Genomic DNA, 20,973 nt, shown 5'->3' with positions numbered 1-20,973 from the left:
CCCTCCCACATGAATGTTGAAATTCTTTCGCACTGCAGGTAGCCAATCGTGCTTATTGGAGGAGCGGGGGGGGGGAAGGACAACAAACTAAACAAGTAGTTCTAAAGAAATAAGTTTTAAATGTTATATAGTGATGTAGGGTATAGTAGTGTAGTGTGTAGAATATAGTAGTGTAGTGTATTGTAGTGTAGTGTGTAGTGTTGTAATGTATAGTGTAGAGTATAGTAGTTTAGTGTATAGTATAGTGTATAGTAGGTTGTATTTTGAATTTCTTTTGCACCATACGTAGCCAACCGTGCTAATCGGAGGTGCGGGGGAAGCACACCGAAATGCAAAAAGCATAACACAATGATGGACTAAAAACATCTTACAATGTAGCGGGGAAACTCCTGACAAAGAGTGCTTGTGGCTCTCCTCGACACACCCGTGATTATTACTAGTCACAGCGCCAATAGGAAGTGCATTTACGATTTGGGTTTGGAGCTACGCTGGAAAAAGAGTTCCACACAGAACTCGCTTGGGGAGGGCACTACGTGAGGATGACATAGAAAAAACGCCGCTCTTCTCTTTGAAATCACCTTTATTGTGCATTCATGTGTTTTTATGTCACAAATACAGACTTATTTTATTAACCATAAGGAAAACTGCTCTCCTGGTGAAGTCTCAAGACCCTGAGACCCGGTCTCCTGGAACCGAGTCTCAAGACACTGAGACCCGGTCTCCTGGAGCCGAGTCTCAAGACACTGAGACCCGGTCTCCTGGAGCCGAGTCTCAAGACCCTGAGACCTGGTCTCCTGGAGCCGAGTCTCAAGACACTGAGACCCGGTCTCCTGGAGCCGAGTCTCAAGACTCCATGCTCTTGAAGCTTCGGATGGAAGAACTTGTGGTGGAATCTGTGCTTCTGAGTTAGCTTCTCGTCGTAAAATTGTGCTGCAGTTACTTTGCATCGGTCTGAAAGAAAAAGCAAATAATTTATTTCACACACAGGACAAACTAAACGGGGTTCATGATGTCCGTGTCTATACCTTTGAGCCAGCACTGCCTAAAGATTCCCGGATTCGGATCCAGGATTCACCCACCCATGACTAAACTGGGTCATAAATCTGGGAACCCTTGAGCTCCGAAGGGCCATCGACTTTAAATAATTACAATTATAATTCAGGGTTTGTAACGTGCACAGATTACGTTCACTCTCAGCGAGTGATTCAGGGGCACGGGAAACCACAGCCAAGTGATGGCGGACGGGACCGGCGGAAACTATTGCACAAGCTCAGCGGTCCTACATCGGAACGGTTGGCCAACATCCACAAATAATTTTTCGCTGGTTTGTTTTACGCGTGGGAGGAAACTGGACTTCAAGAGAAAACTCACGCACACCAGGGACGGCGGGGGAGGGCGGGGAGTTAACACTCATCATCAGTAGAGAGATGGGGATGAACCCACTTGAGAGATGGCGACTTCAGTGCCAGCGTGGTAGGGAGTTTCGCGAGTGCGCGTGATCTATCGACCCTCACTGCCTCCACAGTGCCCACGTCATCGGCTACGTGCCGGGTGGCAACACAGCGGTAACACTCGTGCCTCAGCAAAAAGGACCTGGGTTTGATTCCTGACTCGGGCGACTTTCTGTGTGGAGTACTCCCCTTTGTTCTGCTGCATGTGCTCCGGGTTCTCTGTTTTTTTTCTCTGTTCGCTAAAACATATACGCACAATGTAACTTGGTATTGGCCAAACCAAGTCAATGGTGGCAACACCAAAAAAAGTACCTACAAATTACTCAATTAGGAGTACACACAGTGCAGCAGCAACATCGCCCCCTACTGCAACAACTTGGCAGGGCCCTCCCTGTACGAGAGTCTTGAGACTCGGTGAGGCTCTCTGTGGGTAAACAAGCGTAATTATATAATTATATCACACTCAGCTGTCCTGTCATAGCCTAGCAGGCCAGTAGATGGCCACATTAACACTCTGTGAGGCCTGTACATTTGCACTCGGCATTTAAGCTTTTGCGCAAAAAAAACCATCGGCAGTTTCTGAAGAACTGCATTCTGGTCCTCTGTTAGAAGCTTCTGAGTTTTCCCGACCTGCACTATTTTTGCCACATTTGTCAATAACTCCATGGCCTTAAAAGGAAGAATATTTAACAGCCAATGTGTTCCGGCAATGAGCCTCTCTTCAGACCACATGAACAGAGAGGTCAAGTGGATAATAAAGGGTTGGAGACTGCCCTTCACCATGGGGCAAGATAAAAATAAATTGCAATTTTATTAATGTTTTCTGATGACCAGTTTTCAAAAGGGAATATGAATGGTTTACCTATTTTTCTGTTATCCAGCCGCTAATGAGACACTGTGTCGAAGCCGGTCCAGAGTTTCCTTGTCTTCAAACAATGCTAATGAAATGATGCACTCCCAGAAGGCCGCGTGGCTGATTGATTGTGAAATCAATAGTTTTATTTTTCATGAGGAGAGACGGACGTGTGAAGGAGACGCATCATGTGCCTATTTGTGTCATTAAATATTCTCGACAACGACGAGAACGATTACTTTTGTTTTGTATCGCGTTATAATTTAGCGTCGAACTAAAAACTCATGGCAGGAAGAGAGGGGGGTACTTGTCTGTACAATCAGCAGTTCAGCAAGCCTGACTCTGCTCACGAGACGCTGAGCATCGAAACTCCTCTGGAGTTTTGCTCGTCTCGAAACAAAGCTGGTGAAATGATGCACTCCCAGAATGCCGTGCGGGCCAATGATGGTTTGTGTAATATATTTTTTTATATAAATATATATTGTCAGATATGTGCGGACACATTATTTGGTTTATTATTTTCTTATTTTACCGCAGCTTCATAGCCCATCGGATTCCGCCAGCGTGAATAAAGATTCCGATTACGTTTTTTTCGAGCGCAGCCCGCGCGCGTTCACGGCGGTGGGGGGGGGGGCTCACCTTGAGGCCGACGCCGTTGCGGCATCGCGAGCGCAGCTTCTGAACCTGTGACTCAGCTGCGTCCGCACGCTCCTCCGCCGAGCCCAGCTGATGCTGCACCTTGCGGCACTTCGCGAGACTCGTGTTGATTTGCGCTTCCTGCACGGAACAAGGACGGGACATGACCAGGGTCGTCGGCGATTTACTGGGGGTGACCAGGCCAAGCGATTGTCCGGCCAAAACGTAGCGACACCCTCCACCACCCCGTCACGGCCAAGTAAATTAAACTCGACTCGGAATTATATTCGTGGGTGAAGCCGTGCAATGATCTGATCGTGAAGCACCGCGGTTCAGTTCGGAGAGGGTGCCCATGGTTAATACAGCATGCATATCAACCGTCAAATACTACGCGCCATTTGCCTCGCACCGGATGTTAATACATACCCTGTACGTCATTGGAAAAGCATATCTGTCAACCCATATACGATGTACAGCCGTTTCAATTCGGGCAAAAATATGTTTTTGTTTATTTGTTTGTGTTTCTCCCTTGTGATGGGACTTTGTAGGATGAACGTTGAGAATTACAAGGGCACGGAGTGACCATTAAGGTCTGAATTGGTCTGTAATAAGGTAGGGCACTGATAAGGGGTTGACAGGTATTTGAAAAAAGTCAGCCGTTGTGTACGGTCATCAGGGTCCAAATTTAACACGGTTGGCTACGTACACTGCGAAAGAATTTCCAACGTACGTACAAGCTGAACAAAAATGAAAGCTGCCAACTACGCGATCGGGACTGCACATGGTGACATCACTCCCGAGCGCCACACACAGCAGCGCCCCCCCCCACCCCCCCAGTGGCGGCGGCAGAGCGACGGCCCTGCGCGGAAATTCCCAAACGCTCTCGACGGCAATCGTCCACACCACGATCAGAACCGTGTCGCACTCACGGCCTCTTCGCTCTGCTTCTTGTACGACTTCACTTGCAGCTGGAGTTTCTCGACGAGATCCTGTTGGCGGACGGCTGTCTTCCTGTCCTCCTCCGCCTGGCCCCGGCACAGCACCACACGATCAGTCCCATCGCTGCCATCATCATCACCATCATCATCAACCGTGGCCTACCCACTGCCGGATGAAGGCCTCCCCGTACCAGTGCCACGTTTTGGACTAAGTACGGTGAACCCATTTGCGCTGCCACTGTTGCTGCTACTGCGGTGGAGTGTCGAGGAATGTAACAAACCCTGGCCCCCCCCCCCCCATTGTTTTCGCTGCCGAGCCAGGAGAAGGAATTGAACCGGCGACTCCTGGATTTCAAGTACCACGTGATATCGATTACGCCATCGCGGCAGGGTGGCTTGTATGATTGTACGTACATATGTATTACGGGTGAGGTGCTGTTTTAAATGTATAAGATTGCATGATTTATATTTAAGGACAATTTCTCAATGTGTTATGATTTTAAATTAATTTACATTGTGTACTAATTCGGCAAAAATCTATTTGCATAATTTGCTTGTGAGAATTTGTTCTTCAACTCACCGGTAAGCTGAAACAATAACATTTGGCTCGTTTTTCAACACTTGTACACGTGACACTACCACTCTGTGCGTGTGTGCACGAGTGCGCGCGTGTCCCAGGGCGCGTGTCACCAGTATCGTGAGCTCCTTGACTCTGCGCTCGTGTTTCCGAGCCGTCTTCACAGTCTCCGCGCTCCTCCTCTGCTCCTCGTCCAGATCTGACTGCAGCTCTCGCATCTGAGACACAGCAGCAGCAGCAGCAACAGAGGTAGCAGCAGCATGAGCGGTGAGAACAGCCTGCCCAAGATCCACCCGGATTGTGTGAGGAGTTCACAGATCCTCAGGAGATCTGGTCAATTTCATGGGTGAGCTCCTCCGACAGGCGAGGCTCCATAGGCTGGGTCATGTAGCCCGCGCATGCCCAGCCAAGTGCAAGCAGCTATTAAGTGTTCTGGTTTGGCCAGGACGGTCCATAATGGCCGTGTCTCTGGTGTCTTTTTCTTAGAATTAGATTTCAACATTTTCTGGCCTCATGTTGCGGGGCTACCCGAGGAAGTGGGAGGGGCTACCTGATAGTGGGGGGAGGGGTTACTTGAGCAGTGGGAGGGGCTACCTCAGCAGTGGGCGGGGCTACCAGCTCACCACGATGTGTCCACTACTGAATGAAGGCTTCCTCAAGCCGCCGTATCCGACCTCGTACTACCTGTGTGGGGGCGTCTTTGTGAAAAGGAGCGCGCGGGCACCTACCCGCGCCTCCATCTTGAGCAGCTGCTTCTTGCCGCCCTTCATGGCCTCCTCCTCGGCCTCCTGCAGGCGAGCCTGTAGGTCATGCGCCGCGTCCTCCATGTTGGCCTTGACGCGCTCCATGTGGGAAAGCACGTCCCGCGACGCCTGGAGCTCATCGGACACCATGGACAGCTGTGCGACCACCGCACGGAGACACGGGGACATGCAGAGATGCGCACGCGTGGAGAGACACAGGGAGAAAAAAGCAAAATAACTTTGAAACAATTAAACGAATCGAAATCTAAGCAAAAACCACCAAATACAATTCAGAGTGGTTATGTCGGGTATCAATTGTGGTGTATGGCGAATGTCGTGTCGTTGCGTCGTGTGTCGTGTCGCGCATTGTGTGTTTTGTGTCATTCGTCATGTGTGTCATGTCGTGCATTGTGTGTTGTGTCGAGCGTCATGTGTGTAGTGTCGAGCGTTGCATGTGTCGTATCGAGCATCATGTGTTTCATGTCGAGCGTCAAGTGTGTCGTGTCGAGCGTCTAGTATGTCATGTCGAGCGTTGCGTGTGTCGTGTCGAGCCTCGTGTGTCGTGCATCGTGCCCTCACGTCAGACGTCGCCTTGGCGGCCCTCTCCTCCACGATGCTGTTCTGTTGCACAGATTTCTCCAGCGCGGCGCTCGCTTCGGCCAGATCGCTCTCCAGCTTCTTCTTCTGAGAGATGAGACTTGTGTTCTGCTCCCAACAGAGGCAAACACACCACAGCAGAGACAGTCGATATCCCGGTCTCCTGGAGCCAAGTTTCAAGACACTGAGACTCGGTCTCCTGGAGCCGAGTCTCGAAGCACTGAGACCCGGTCTCCTGGAGCTGAGTCTCAAGATGCTGAGACCCGGTCTCCTGGAGACGAGTCTTAAGACCCTGAGACCCGGTCTTCTGGAGCTGAGTCTCAAGACACTGAGACCTGGTCTCCTGGAGCCGAGTCTCAAGACACTGAGACCCGGTCTCCTGGAGCCGAGTCTCAAGACACTGAGACCCGGTCTCCTGGAGCCGAGTCTCAAGATTCCGAGACCCAGTCTCCTGGAGCCGAGTCTCAAGATCCTGACCCTGAGACCCTCGAGTGTGCCAGTGGAAAAAGGGGACGAGAGAGAGCGAGAGATGGCGAGAGACCTGCGTGAGCAGCAGCTGCACCCTCTGCGCAACGTCTTGTGCCTCCTGTTCGCTCGCGCGGCGGCAGCGCTCCGCCTGCTCCAGTGCTGCCGCCGCCTCCTGAAGCTCCTCCTGGAGCACCCCGCATCGGCGCTCCAGCTCCACGCACTGCTCGGCACGCTCGCGCGACCCGCGCTCCTCCTCGTCCAGCTGCAGCTGCAGCGCCTGCTCGCCCCCACAACGCGCGTAGCAGCCTGTGACGTCGCCTGGGAGTCTCGACCGCCGTGACACATGGTGGTGAGCCGGGTCCCATCCACCTTGGCGTAGCCATGCCAACTCAACCGCGGGCGGACAGACCGCTATCTGGAAGGGCGTCGAGACGATGATAGATCAGGGTGTGAAGGAGTCCGAGCGAAGTTCTCACCTTTATCTGGGCCTGCAGGCCCTTGAGATGCTCCTGGGCCTCTGAGGCCTGGCGCAAGGCCTGAGCCAGCGCTGTCTGTTTCTCAATCAGCTCCGTCTCAATCTTCTTGCTGAGCCTCACAGCCTCTGCCTTGGCCTTCATCTCGGCCTCCAGGGAAAACTGGAGGCTCTCGACGTTCCGCTGGTGGAGCCTCACCATCACCACCACCTCCTCGTCCTTCTCCGAGAGCCTGCGAGCCATCTCCGCCTTGGCCTGTGTGATATCCAATTTGGTGCGCATCACCCGGCCCTCCGAATACTCCAGCGATGTCTGGGGAGGGGTTAGACACAGATGCGCTTGATTGTTATGACCCGGTCTCCTGAAGCCAAGTGTCAAGATCCTGAAAGCCGGCCTTTTGGAGCCGAGTCTCAAGACCCTGAGACCCGGTCTCCTGGAGCTGAGGTGAAGTATCTTATGAATGAAAACTGAACCACTGACCTCAAGCTCCTCCAGCGAAGCCACGGCCTCCATCTTCTCAGTCTCCAGTTGCTTCCTGGACTTCTCCAAACCTCGCACGATGTTCTCACGATCGGCCAGCTGTTCCACCAGATCCTGCACCTCTCCTGGTTATCAAAAACAAAGATGCAGAGGTGGCCCAGGTGGCCAATACTGGTGTCTCAGAGACACTGAGCGAGATAATATTTTGATAAAAAGTACCTTGGAGGGCCTCTTTGTCCCTCTTGAGGTTTTCCACTTGTGCTATCATCTCCTCATGAAGATTTTTCAGCTTGAAGACCTCGGTGCCGAGCGCGCAGCTCTCCTTCTGAGCGGCCAGCAGTTTGCCTTGCGTCTCCTGCTGCCGCTGCTTCCACTCGGCCAGGACCTACAACCCCCACGGACGCCCAGAGGTCATCAGAGCATCACTTACTGGGGCCTCAAGGCAGTGACAACAGGGAGGTGGGACTCTGTGTCTCTAGATAATGATCGACAGTCAGACCAGTCTCTGATGGAGTCTCTGGGCAGTGGTGGACACACAGATGCAGGGGTTCAGGGTTGGACTCGCACCGTCTCGAAAGCTTTCTGCTTCTTCTGCAGGTTGGTGTTTGCCGCCTGGACTCTCTCCAATTCCATCGTGAGATCATCCACGTCGATCTGCAGTCGTTTCCGGGTTTTTTCTAGCGACGCACACTTTGCGTTGGCGGCTTCCTTCTCCTCCTCCGCCACCTGCAGCCGCACCGTGATCTTCTTCCTGCCAACGAGACAATCACGACCGCCAAACGCGTTGAACGTTAAACCTCCCAAAAAATTAACTTCCACGGTCAAGGCCCGGCAGGCCGGATTTCGTATATTCAGCTGTGGCAATGCCAGCTCAGCAATAAGACGGTTACGCCGCATCGCACGGCGCTTTCAGATACGCGCTTCCGCGGCCGTCTGGGACACGCTTCTTCCTTCCAACGTTAGGAAACCACTGGGAGCTATGCAACTTTTAAATCGTCATCATCAAGATTAACAAACTCACTTCCTTAGAAACTGCCTTTTGTGTTCACTTATCCACAGGTCAAGCATCTTTATCTCCAACTCCATCATCATCATAATCACCACCACCGACCGTCATCATTGCCACCACCATCATCATCCCCACTTCCATCATCATTATCACCACTACCATCAATGCTGATAGCCATGCGCTATGAGAATGGCGTGTGATGTACCAATTGTCGCACCTCGGATTATCACGGTTGGCTACGCACTGGTGCGAAAGATATTCAACATAATACTAATATACACTACACACTACACTATTATAGACAATACTACTATACAATACATGATACATTACACTACTACAAACTACACTACTACAAACTACTTTACACCACATTACTATACACTCCACCACTATACAACATTGAGAACTGATTTCTTAAAAAATGCTTGTTGTGTTTAAGTTTGTTGTCCTTCCGATTAGCCAAGATTTGGCTACGCACAGGTGTGAAAGAAGTTCAACATACACGCGTACATGATCCCGCGCAGACCCCAGCACGATTTTGCAGCTGTGTACGGCTCCCCCCGGTCTGCCCCTTCTTTCTCTCCCTTTCCGCTCCTCCGGTGTTTGCCTGCTTCGCTTTGTTTCACCCTACACCTGTTTCTCCGCTTTTGACTAAAATAAAACGTTCAAAACCAAACCACTTTGAACAGTCTCATCTCCGGTGGCAGTACTCCGCGCCCGTACAACGAAAATTAAATCAATGAACACCCCCCCGCCCCCTCCCGGCCATGGTGAGCCACCGCCACCACCGTCGCCACCGCCATTTCTCACTTGGCGTCCTCGAGCTCCTCCGTGCGCTGGATGACGTCCATCTCGTACTTGGCGCGCCACTGCGCCACCTCGGCATGTGCCTGAGACAGCGCGCGCTGCGTGCCAAGCAGGGCCGCCTCCTCCTCCTCGCCCAGCTCGCCGAGGAGCACGCGGTCGTGCCGCGCCGCCTTCACCATGCCACTCAGCGTCGCGCGGGCCTGCAGGGGGACACACACCGCGCGTGCCAACGGGCGATTCGGCGTAGTTCGGCTGCGCGTGCGGCGCGCAAAAGGGTTCGACGTGCTCGTGGTACGTGCTGTACGAAGAGCGCCTGTTTAAGGAGGATGGCGGTGGCGCATGGGGCGGAGGTGGTGTGGCTGGAGCCGCATGCGCGCACGCGGAGATGCGGGCAGAGAGAGTTCATGTACCAAATGGCAAATGCACGTTCATACACGCATACCGATGCGCACACACGCATACATCACAAACGTGTAGATGGGTACACAGAAACACGTGCGCATTCAGACGGACATACAAAGATCCCCTGTGTAGCCAGAACGGATTTTTGGGGAAAGCGCTGTTAGGCCGGCACTGCACACGAGGGGGTGGGTGGCAAGCACCATGCCCGGCCGCCTTTGCATACCAATACCCGCCGTTCGCCACTAAGTGATGGTGACTTCACCACGGGGCCTGTGCCAGGCCAGGTGCTTTGAGGCCACGTGAAGTGTCAAAGGCTCGCTGACAGGAGGTTACAGGACGGACCCAGCAGGTGCCTTGGGTTGGCTGTCTGAGATGAGTGGTAGATGCACCAACTGTGCCTCCTACTGTGTCAACTTGATGTGTTTTAGCCGTCCGGCACTCTGCTCGTTGTTGTGAGCGTCGCTCCTCTGCCCTTGTTGTTGGAAGTCGACTGCCTCCAGCTGCCCAGTAACATCCTTCACAAGCCTCCTCCACAGAGGCCGGACTTGACACCGCTGGTACCGGTCTTTGGCAAGTCCACCCAGCTCCACATCCTCCCATACTTCATCTTTTCTCCAGCCCGTGCCGCGCCCTTTTAGCCTCCTCGGTCCGGCCAAACAAAAGCTGTTTCGGCATGCAGTGACTGGGCATGCGGGCTACATGACCCAGCCAAAGCAGCCTTGCCTGCCGGAGGAGCTGACCGATGGGGCTTTGTCCAGATCTTTTAAGGATATGTGAGCTCCTCCCACAATCCAGCCTGGTTAAACCCAGGATGGATCGTAGGCAGGCCAGCCTAAATGTTTCTAACCAGCGAAGATGTTCAATTAGGGGGGTCCACATTTCGCAAGCGTAGAGAAGGGAGGGAATGACTGTGGCCGAGAAGACCTGAAGCTTCGTGCAGAGCGACAGACCAGGTAGCTTCCACACAGCGTTACGCAACCGATGAAAATATAATGCCGCTCAACTTATTCAGTGAGACCTCTGCTGTCAAACCGGAGCCGGTCATGAACACACTGCCCAGGTATGGGAAACTCTCCACTCGGTCCACAACTGCCCCATCACCAATTGGGAGTTGTGGGGGTGGAGTGTCCGATGGTACAAAATTCCCAGGCAGGTGTTAGTTTTGGTGAGGCTGATGGTAAGTCCCCACCTCTTAGTGGCAAGTTCCAGGTTTAGCAGCAGCGCCTCCAACTCCTCTTCTGAGTGAGCAGCGATTACCAGATCATCGGTATATGTAACATGGTTGAGCACTAGGGAGCCGAGATGTAGGTATTGTTGGAATTCCTTACACCTCTGCTGTAGCAGAAGGACAGAAAATACGGCATCCGTGCAAGACTGCCCTTTCCTGAAACCACATTGAGGCTCCGCAAGCCTCTCCTCAGCGTGTCTAGCAAGGCGATGTTGAATAATCCTTGCCAGGACCTTTCCCGGCACACTGAGGAGTGCTAAATTCTTCTTGATATGCAAATTATTTTGTCAAGGCGCTCTTCGCCCCCTCCATCCCAGCTTAAATAGTCGCTCCAAGCCTAGGGCTTGTCATTCAGACTCTGTCTCCTCGACAGACCTGTTCTCCACCTGAAGACGGCTGCTTGCGTTGTGGCCGAAACGTCGTGAGAATTATTTAATTATGTTTTATTTTTATTATTTTATTATTTCCATTCTACGTGACTTTACTGAAAGAACCAAGAAGATGAATCCCTGCAGTCACGAAAGCTTTAAATCGAAATTTAGTCCCCACCTCTTAGTGGCAAGCTCCAGGTTCAGCAGCAGCGCCTCCAACTCCTCCTCTGAGTGAGCAGCAATTACCAGCAATAGGGAGCCATCCCTTGACCGCACCCGGGCATCGATCAGCCTCCCATTGTGTCTGTACCAGATGGAAATTCCTCCGATACAGATATTGAAGGCTTCATGAACTACGTGGTCGAAATATATATTAAATAATGTGGGAGCCAGAGGACATCCCTGTCGCACCCCAAAGTGAACAGGGAATGGCTTCCGACTCCTGGCCATGTAGTTTTACCCGGGCCCCCTCACCATCATGAAGGTCCTTAATAATCGTGAGTAGTGGGTCAGGGACTCCGAAAGCACGAAAACAATCCAGAGCCCAGGCCTACTGATGGTATCATAGGCCTTGACCAGGTTAATAAAGCAGAGATGTAGGTCTTGTTGGAATTCCCTACACCTCTGCTGTAGCAGACAAACAGAAAATATGCCATCTGTGCACGACCGCCCTTTCCTGAAACCACATTGGGGCTCCGCAAGCCTCTCCTCAGCGTGCCTGGCGATGTTGAATAATCCTTGCCAGGACCTTTCCCGGAACACTGAGGAGTGAGATGCCCCTGTAGTTGTTACAGTCTGTGCAGTCCCCCTTCTTAAAGAGGGGGACCACCAGGGCATCCTTCCAATCCTGCGGAACCGGTCCAGTGGTCCAGACTTGTTATGATGTTATGTAGGGCAGTCTGTGCACAAACACCACCCTCCCTCACCATTTCGCTTGGGAGATCATCTCTGCCCGGTGCCTTTCCTGGTCTCAGGCTCTGGATCTCCTTCAGTAATTTTTCAATGGATGGCACCTCAGCTAGCCACTTAGAGGTGGTGACTTCCTCTTCCAATACATGAGACACAGCAGCCTGAGCAGGGTCATCCCCACTTTGTCCCACGATGTTTTCCAGGCTGAGGGATTTCCCCTCCCCCAGGACCTAACAGAAATGCTCAGCAAATATGCAAACCTGTTCCTGGGGCCGGAGATTGGATCACCATTCTTTCCCGTAATGATGGTAATAGGTGTGGTGCTGCAGGTTACTTTTTTTATGGAATTAAAGAGCGATTTGTGATCACGGGCCATTGAGGCAGACTCCATCTCCTCAGCAACCCGAGACCACCAACCATCCTTGCAGCACCTCACGGCTCTCCGAACCTCCGAGCGAAGGCTGCAGTAAGCCTCCTCATTCTCTGACGTGGGATGCTGTAGGCGATGAGAGTGGGCCTGTCTCTTTTTCTCAGCCAGCCTGAACACCTCCTCTGTCAGCCAGGGTTTCCGAGGAGGTCTGGACCGTGTACCCAAAGCAGCCATTGCATACACACACACAGAGGCATACAGACAGCAAGCCGCACGTAGAATTCACCTTGCCCTCGTCCAGCAGCTGCTGCCTCAGGTCCTCGATCATCTGCGTCAGAGACTGCGACAGCTTCGCCGCCTGAGTGACCTGCAGCTCCTTCTCCTCCAGCTGGCGACCCAGGGCATCTGGGAGTTGACAGCGGCAGTTGTAGTGGCAGCAGGAGCAGCAGCGGTAGAAGCAGCAATAGCAGCAGTGGCAGCAGCAATAGTAGTAGTGGTAGCAGCAGAAGTTGCAGAAGTAGCAGCAGTAGTCGCAGCAAGAGCAGCAGTAGTAGTGGTGGAAGCAGAAGTTGTAGAAGTAGCAACGGCAGTAGCAGCAATAACAGCAGTAGCAGCAGTAGTAGTGGTAGCAGTAGAAGTTGTAGAAGTAGCAGCAGCAGTAGCAGCAATAGCTGCAGTAGCGGCAGCAGAAGTTGTAGCAGTAGTAGCAGAACTAGCAGCAGCAGCAGTGGCAGCAGCAGAAGTTGCAAAAGTAGCAGTAGTAGTTGCAGCAATAGCAGCAGCAGTGGCAGCAGCAGTAGTAGTGGTAGCAGCAGAAGTAGCAGCAGTAGTAGCAGCAATTGCAGCAGCAGTGGCAGCAGTAGTAGAAGTGGTAGCATCAGTAGTAGTAGTGGTAGCATCAGTAGTAGCAGAAGTAGTAGCAGCAGCAGTAGTAGTGGTAGCAGCAGTAGTAGCATCAAGAGCACCAGCAGCAATGGCAGCAACAGTAGTAGTAGCAGCAGAAGTTGCAGAAGTAGTAGCAGCAGCAGTCGCAACAGTAGTAAGCAGTGGTAGCAGCAATAGTAGCAGCAGCAGCAGTAGTCCTGGTAGCAGCAGTGATTACATTCGTGATGAACATATGCCTATAACGAGGTGTTTATTTTTGTCTAAAATGAAAGTGAGTGGATGAAAATCATCAAGCGTGATGAAAACTATGGCGACTACCAACCAATGCCAACATCCTCATCACTACTGTCATCATTACCATCAGCACCACAATCATTATTCCCACCGTGACAATCATGACGACCTCTATCATTATCTAAACATACATCTTCATCTCCAGCTCCATCACCACCATCATTATCCCCACTTCCATCATCATCGCCACCACCACCATCAACGCCGATAGCCATGTGCTATGAGAATGGCGTGATATACCAAATGTCGCACCTCCGATTAGCACGGCTGGCTACGTACGGTGCGAAATAAGTTTAACATACATACAACCTACTATACACTACACTACTAAGGACTACACTACTAAGGATTACACTACTACGCTACTATACACTACACTACTATACACCACTACTATATACCACTACACTATACAAAACACTATACACTACACTACTATACACTACACTACTACGTACTACACTACTACACACTACACTACTATACACCACTACTATACACCACTACACACAACACTATTAGACTACATTGAAAACTAATTTCTTTAAAACTACTTGTTGTTGTTGTGTTTATCTTGGTGCCCTCACCCCACCGGGCACCTCCGATAATTATCGCCGTTGGCGACGTACGGTGCAAAAGAAGTTCAAACGCACGTGTCCGCGGGCGCTACGCCGCTGCTGTTGTTGTTATTGTTGTTGTTGTTATTGTTGTTGTTGTCGTCATTATTGTTGTACTAACGACCGAAGCCGAAGCGTGGCCGGCGAGGATGGGGGGGCCCCCCCCTTACCCCTCTCGGCCAGGGCGAGGGCCCTCTGCGCCGCGAGGTCACTAGCGGCTTTCGCGCCCGCCTCGTCCTTCTTCCTGAGCTCGCACAGCTGGTCGTCCAGCAGCCTGTTGGCCTTCTGCAGGCTCACCTGCAGCAGCACAGAGGGGGAGGTAAAGGGGCAGCCCTGCAACGAGCTCGCTCGCGCCACTGCTGTGGGGGTGAGGCCGGCCGCGGGCGGTGGACCCTGGGCTCTGTGCTCGTCCACGTTGGCAAGAGGGGGGGGGTCCGGCCACAACTTTGCCATCACCGCCGCACGCACGTGGCCTGTCGAGTGACTGAACCGCGCCGTGAATCGCGTGTGATGCCGCGGGGGTGGACTGAGGCTGGGGGAAGATTTATGACGTTCCAGCTGGCACGACACCCTATCTCCTGGAGCCCCAGTCTCAAGACACTGAGACCCCTGAGACCCGGTCTCCTGGAGCCGAGTCTCAAGACACTGAGACCTGGTCTCCTGGAGCCGAGTCTCAAGGCGCTGAGACCCGGTCTCCTGGAGCCGAGTCTCAAGGCGCTGAGACCCGGTCTCCTGGAGCCGAGTCTCAAGACACTGAGACCCGGTCTCCTGGAGCCGAGTCTCAAGGCGCTGAGACCCAGTCTCCTGGAGCCGAGTCTCAAGGCGCTGAGACCCGATCTCCTGGAGCCAAGACTCAAGACCCTGGGACCCAGTCTCCTGGAGCCGAGTCTCAAGACCCTGAGACCCGGTCTCCTGGAGCCGAGTCTCAAGACCCTGAGACCCGGTCTCCTGGAGCCAAGACTCAAGACCCTGGGACCCAGTCTCCTGGAGCCAAGTCTCAAGACCCTGAGGCCCGGTCTCCTGGAGCCGAGTCTCAAGACCCTGAGACCCGGTCTCCTGAAGCTGAGTTTCAAGACCCTGAGAACCGGACTCCTGGAGCCGAGTCTCAAGACCCTGAGACCCGGTCTCCTGGAGCCGAGTCTCAAGACCCTGAGACCCGGTCTCCTGGTGCCGAGTCTCAAGACACTGAGACGCGGTCTCCTGGAGCCGAGTTTCAAGACTCCTGAGACCCGGTCTCCTGGAGCCGAGTCTCAAGACGCTGAGACCCGGTCTCCTGGAGCCGAGTCTCAAGACTCCTGAGACCCGGTCTCCTGGAGCCGAGTCTCAAGGCCCTGAGACCCGGTCTCCTGGAGCCGAGTCTCAAGATGCCAGAGAAGGAGGATGTTAAATACCTTAGTCTTGTTCAGCTGCTCAAGGCTGTTTCCAAGATCCTCCACTTGCATGCCCAGCTCACATTTCTCCTTCTCTAGGTTCTGCTTCAACTTGTGCAGATCCTCAATCTGTAATGTGGGGGGGGGGTGGGGGGGGGGGAGAGGGATAAATAACATTCTTCACAAGTCCATTCACAGAGCCTTCCATTTCCTTAGGGGGTTCCTAGGCTTTATATATATAAATAAAATATCATAAGATTACAGTTCGGGTTTCATTTCTCACTCTACATTGTCAGCAATGCCACTCGGCGATGTCACTCACTCGCTCACTCATTCACTCACCCACTCATTAATTACCCACTCACTCATTCACTCATTCACCCACTCATTCACCTACCCACTCGCTTATTCACTGACTCACTCATTCACCTACCCTCCCACTCACTCATTCACCCGCTCATTCGCCTACCTACTCATTCACCTACCCACTCATTCACTCACTCATTCACTCATTCATTCACTCACTATTATAGTGTAGTGTATAGTGTAGTGTATAGTGTAGTGTACCACCACGTACCACGTAGCACCACGTAGTAGCACTACCAAGTAGCACCACATACCACCACGTACCACGTAACGCCGCTATGGTCCTACACTTCCACGTTGGTTGTCTGTCCAAGCCACCTATCTCGCTATGCACCACTCACCTGTCGCGGAATATGTGTCCCCCGCCGTGGTTGTATCAATAAAAAAATTTTTACAAAAAGAAAAAAGAAATCCCCCCCCCCCAGCCACCGGGCCCACTACAAGATTCTTGTGCAATGGCCAGCACGTGGTTGGATAAACAATGAAACAAACCCCTCTCGCACACACGCGCAGCAGCCCTAAAAACATTAAACTCGTAACGACAAGGGAGTCCCAGGGGGTCAGACTAAATTTAACTTCGCACTCAACACACTCACCACCGTGCCGACTCGCGTAAATTTAATGAGGTTTTTTTTTTACGAGCGGTGCGTGCCTGCCACGTCTGTTCACGATGTACGGGCGGATCTTTGTCTCTGGAACGGTGGGGGTGGTGGTGGTGGTGAGTTATGCGCGCGGTTATTTGCGAGTGGCTTTGATGAGCTATGCGGGACGATGCTGCTTTCAAAGACGGGTGGCCAAAAACCTGCACCTGAACTCGGGTTTTAAGTTCTCCGATGTGCCCTCGGGTGTGGCGCGTGCTAGCTACGCTCGGCGTAGAAACCGCTTGGATTTACTGGCCACCTGCCTGAATGCCCCAGAATTTAAAAGCGCCTGACATCACGTTGCATCCCAGCCATCACAATGCCCAGCAATGGTGTTAGTAGCAATGGTGTTAGTAACAATGGTGTTGGTAACAAAGGTGTTAGTAACAATGGTGTTAGTAACAATGGTGTCAGTAACAATGGTGTCGGTAACAATGGTGTTAGTAACAATGGTGTTAGTAACAATGGTGTTGGTAACAATGGTGTCAGTAACAATTGTGTCAGTAACAATGGTGTCGGTAACAATGGCGTTAGTAACAATGGTGCCAGTAACAATGGTGTCAGTCACAATGGTGTCAGTAACAATGGTGTCAGTAACAATGGTGTCAGTAACAATGGTGTTAGTGACAATGGTGTTGGTAACAATGGTGTTGGTAACAATAGTGTTGGTAACAATAGTGTTAGTCACAATGGTGTTGGTAACAAAGGTGTTAGTAACAATGGTGTTAGTCACAACCACTCGTGTCAGCAATGGTGTTAGTAACGCTACTTCTGTCCAGCATCCTTTAGGGTATGGCCGTACAGCAAGTGGGTTCATATTATTCTTCCCACAATGCAATCTATTTATGTTACTTTTGATGTAAATCAGTTTCAATAGTCATACGTTTGAAGGATATGCTCTGTTACGTAATCGCTACTGTTGGTGTAACTATTCATGTGTCTATTTACAAAATTGGTCATCAGAAAACATTTTAGACAATTTAATTATCATCAGGCCCCATGGTGTAAACAAGTGCACTTTGTCTCTGTGTGAATCTGTGGGTCTCTGTGTGAGTCTGTGGGTCTCTATGTGAGTCTGTGGGTCTCTGTGTGAGTCTGCGGGTCTCTGTGTGAGTCTGTGGGTCTCTGTATGAGTCTGCGGGTCTCTGTGTGAGTCTGCGGGTCTCTGTGTGAGTCTGTGGGTCTCTGTGTGAGTCTGCGGCGCCTTCCTCCGCGTCGCTAGACCCGGCAAGGTAACATCGCGAGTACCCAACATACTCGATTACTATTGTTGTCGTTTAATTTGTATCCTTTTTTAAAGTAATCCAAACCGCCAAATCACGGTTGCGGAAACCGGCCGGCACCTGCTCATTGGCGTGCACCAGGGCGTCGCCGTGCTTCGCCCTCATAGCCGTCACCGCCTCCTCCTGCTGCACCGTGGCCTCCTCGAGACCCCGCCGGAGCCTCTGCAGCTCGAGCTCGCGCTTGCGCGCCGAGTCGGCCCGCACCACCGCCTCGCCCTCGGCCTCCTCCAGGCGTTGCGCCAGCTTGTCCAGCGCCGCTGCCGCGCACGCACCGCGCCGCTCCGCCGCGCTCAGCTCCGACTGCAGCCTCCCGCTCCGCTCCTCCAGCTCCGAGTTGCGCGTCTGCTCGTGCGCGCACGCGGCACCGGTCGCGGAGGGACGGGCGTGGGGGAGACCTTCATTCGAGCAGCGGATTTGACCGTGGCTGATGATGAACTTGCCCATGTACCTCGGATAAAGTTGTTTGAACGAATGGTGGGCGCTGCGCACCACGACACGTGCCAGTGTTGCTCCCCATACGATATGTTTTGTTGGGTTAGAGCGCGTGAATATAAATGTTGTGTCGTTAAACCCACCACCACCCATCACAGCCGATAAGTAAAGGGGTTTGTCACATAAACAAAACGTGGACAATTCATTACTAGTACAGTAGTAATGCTGTTTAGAAGTGTAAATCCACTACATTTACAATTATAGTGTAGTGCAGGGGTCCTCAAACTACGGCCCGCGGGCCACATGCGGCCCGCCGAGGACATTTATCCGGCCCGCCGGGTGTTTTTGCCGCCGCTGCCTGTCTGTTACTTTTTTTCTACATGAGAAGGATGGTCATTGGTGGAAGAGGGAGAGGGGGCGGAGTTCCCCCCAATCAGACTGCATTGATGGGCAGTGCAGTCTGTATGTCTCTGTGTGGGCAAAGTTATTGCTGGTATATTGTTTTTGTAGCACTATATATATTGGTATTTTACTAATAGCAATTTTGACTCCCTAGGAAACAATGATGTCAAGAAAGAGAAAAATTGACTCGGAGTGTAGGATATTCAAATAACAGTGGACTTATGATTACTTCTTCAAGCAGTACAAGGAAAGAGCTGTGTGTCTGATATGCCAGAATAGAGTGTTTGTGTTCAAAGAATACAATTTACGTCGACACTATGAAACTCAACATAAAGATAAATATGATTGTTTGGTCGGAGAAGTGAGAAAAGATAAAATATTAAAACTGAAAAATACATTAACAACTCAGTAAAATACTTTTGTGAAGCAGAAGCAGATAAATATTTCATCACTGCGAGCAAGTTTTCAAGTTGCCAAGCTAATAGCGTGCACTGGCAGACCATTCGTGGAGGGAGAATTTGTTAAAGAATGCCTTCTTTCTGTTGCCAAAGAGATGTGTCCAGAGAAGGCCGATTTATTTAGTACAGTGAGTCTTTCAGGACCTACAATTACACGGAGGATTGAAGAAATGGGAGACAATTTGCATCAGCATTTGCAAAACTCCACAAAAAAACTTTCCTATTTTTCCTTGGCACTCGACGAAAGCAATAATGTTCGTGATTCTGCACAACTTCTAATTTTTATTCGTGGGACGAATGACTATTTCGAAGTCACAGAAGAGCTTGCTGCACTGCAAAGCATCAAAAGAACATCTACAGGAGAGGATATCTTTCGATTTAAAGCTTTCGTGACTGCAGGGATTCATCTTCTTGGCTTTGTCGGTAAAGTCACATAGAAGGGAAATAATAAAATAATAAAACATAATAAAATAATTCTCACGACGTTTCGGCCACAACACAAGCAGCCGTCCTCAGGTGAAAACCAGGTCTGTCGGGGAGACAGCGTCTGAATGAAACAGCACACGAGCTTGGAGCATATATAAGCTGGGTTGGAAACGGGGGAAAGAACGCCTTGACAAAATAATTTGCATATCAAGAGGAATTTAGCATATTTATGGGAAATGCAGGAATGTGATTAGTACTACATATGCCCGTGCTGTATATGTAGTACTAATAACATTCCTGCATTTTCCATAAATATGCTAAATTCCTCTTGATATGCAAATTCTTTTGTCAAGGCGCTCTTTCCCCCGTTTCCAACCCAGCTTATATATGCTCCAAGCTCGTGTGCTGTTTCATTCAGACGCTGTCTCCCCGACAGACCTGGTTTTCACCAGAGGACGGCTGCTTGCGTTGTGGCCGAAACGTCGTGAGAATTATTTTATTATGTTTTATTTTGATTATTTTATTACTTCCCTTCTACGTGACTTTACCGAAAGAACCAAGAAGAGAGGATATCTATGAAAAGGTTTGCCAAACTGTGAATAGTTTGGAGCTGAACTGGGCTAAACTAGCCAGTGTGACAACTGATGGTGCTCCTAGCATGGTGGGGTCTAAGAAAGGAGTAATTGCTAGCATTAACCAAGAGATGGACAAACATAACCATTCTCATCCAATAGCCATACATTGCCTCATCCACCAACAAGCGCTGTGTAGTAAATCACTGAAGTGGGACTCTGTTATGAAAATTGTGGTATCTTGTGTTAACTTCATTAGAGCTCATGCACTAAACCACAGACAATTTCAGGAATTTCTGTCTGAGCTAAATGTTGACTATGAAGATGTTTTGTATCACACAGAAGTCCGTTGGCTGAGTCGAGGGAGAGTTTTGAAACGTTTCTATGACTTCCACAGATTACAGCTTTTCTGCTTTAAAAAAACAAAGAAGTACCAGAGCTCAATGATGCAGAATAAAAATGGCACATTGCCTTTCTGACAGATGTAACAGAGCTACTCAACAGTTTCAATGTGCAACTTCAAGGAAAGGGGAAGCTCATCTGTGATATGCAATCACATGTCAAAGCATTTGAAGTAAAATTAGGCCTCCTCATCAAACAAGTGAAGGAGGAAAACTTCTGCCATCTCCCCACAACTCAAAATCTGTTAGCGGAAAAACCATTGGTTGCATTCCCAAACAAAACATGTGTGGATTCACTGGAAAAATTGCAAAAAGGAGTTCCAATTTGGATTTAAAGAGCTTCATCTCCATGAACAGGACATACAGCTTTTCCGTAATCTATTTTCTATTGACATTGAAAATGTGGATACAATTTACCAAATGGAACTGGCTGAACTGCAGAATTGTGACTCTCTGAAAGACGCATTCATGTCAAGCAGCCTTCATAATTTCTATGCATCTCTCCCCTCTG

General features: G+C 50.9%; 1 protein-coding gene across 1 annotated transcript in view; it reads right to left on the bottom strand.

Annotated features, from left to right (window-relative positions):
- Window positions 1–568: 568 nt before the first annotated feature.
- The window catches only part of LOC133358868 (myosin-1B-like), a 33,037-nt gene continuing 12,632 nt past the window's right edge, over window positions 569–20,973 (bottom strand). Inside the window, exons 9-24 of the mRNA XM_061577324.1 lie at window positions 17,832–18,113; window positions 15,503–15,610; window positions 14,282–14,408; window positions 12,602–12,720; window positions 9,039–9,235; window positions 7,784–7,967; window positions 7,436–7,601; window positions 7,217–7,341; window positions 6,740–7,048; window positions 6,337–6,540; window positions 5,778–5,903; window positions 5,184–5,354; window positions 4,569–4,673; window positions 3,870–3,965; window positions 2,944–3,081; window positions 569–951 (exon numbers count right to left, since the gene is read on the bottom strand). Coding sequence (XP_061433308.1) covers window positions 937–951; window positions 2,944–3,081; window positions 3,870–3,965; window positions 4,569–4,673; window positions 5,184–5,354; window positions 5,778–5,903; window positions 6,337–6,540; window positions 6,740–7,048; window positions 7,217–7,341; window positions 7,436–7,601; window positions 7,784–7,967; window positions 9,039–9,235; window positions 12,602–12,720; window positions 14,282–14,408; window positions 15,503–15,610; window positions 17,832–18,113 — 2,472 coding nt within the window. The 3' untranslated portion in view covers window positions 569–936. The remainder of the gene's footprint in view (window positions 952–2,943; window positions 3,082–3,869; window positions 3,966–4,568; window positions 4,674–5,183; window positions 5,355–5,777; window positions 5,904–6,336; window positions 6,541–6,739; window positions 7,049–7,216; window positions 7,342–7,435; window positions 7,602–7,783; window positions 7,968–9,038; window positions 9,236–12,601; window positions 12,721–14,281; window positions 14,409–15,502; window positions 15,611–17,831; window positions 18,114–20,973) is intronic.

This window comes from Lethenteron reissneri, chromosome 63, assembly GCF_015708825.2.
Source record: "Lethenteron reissneri isolate LAM-NWPU_2019-01 chromosome 63, ASM1570882v1, whole genome shotgun sequence".
In the NCBI taxonomy this organism is placed as follows: domain Eukaryota; kingdom Metazoa; phylum Chordata; class Hyperoartia; order Petromyzontiformes; family Petromyzontidae; genus Lethenteron; species Lethenteron reissneri.
This window is presented reverse-complemented; position numbering and strand designations above follow the sequence as displayed.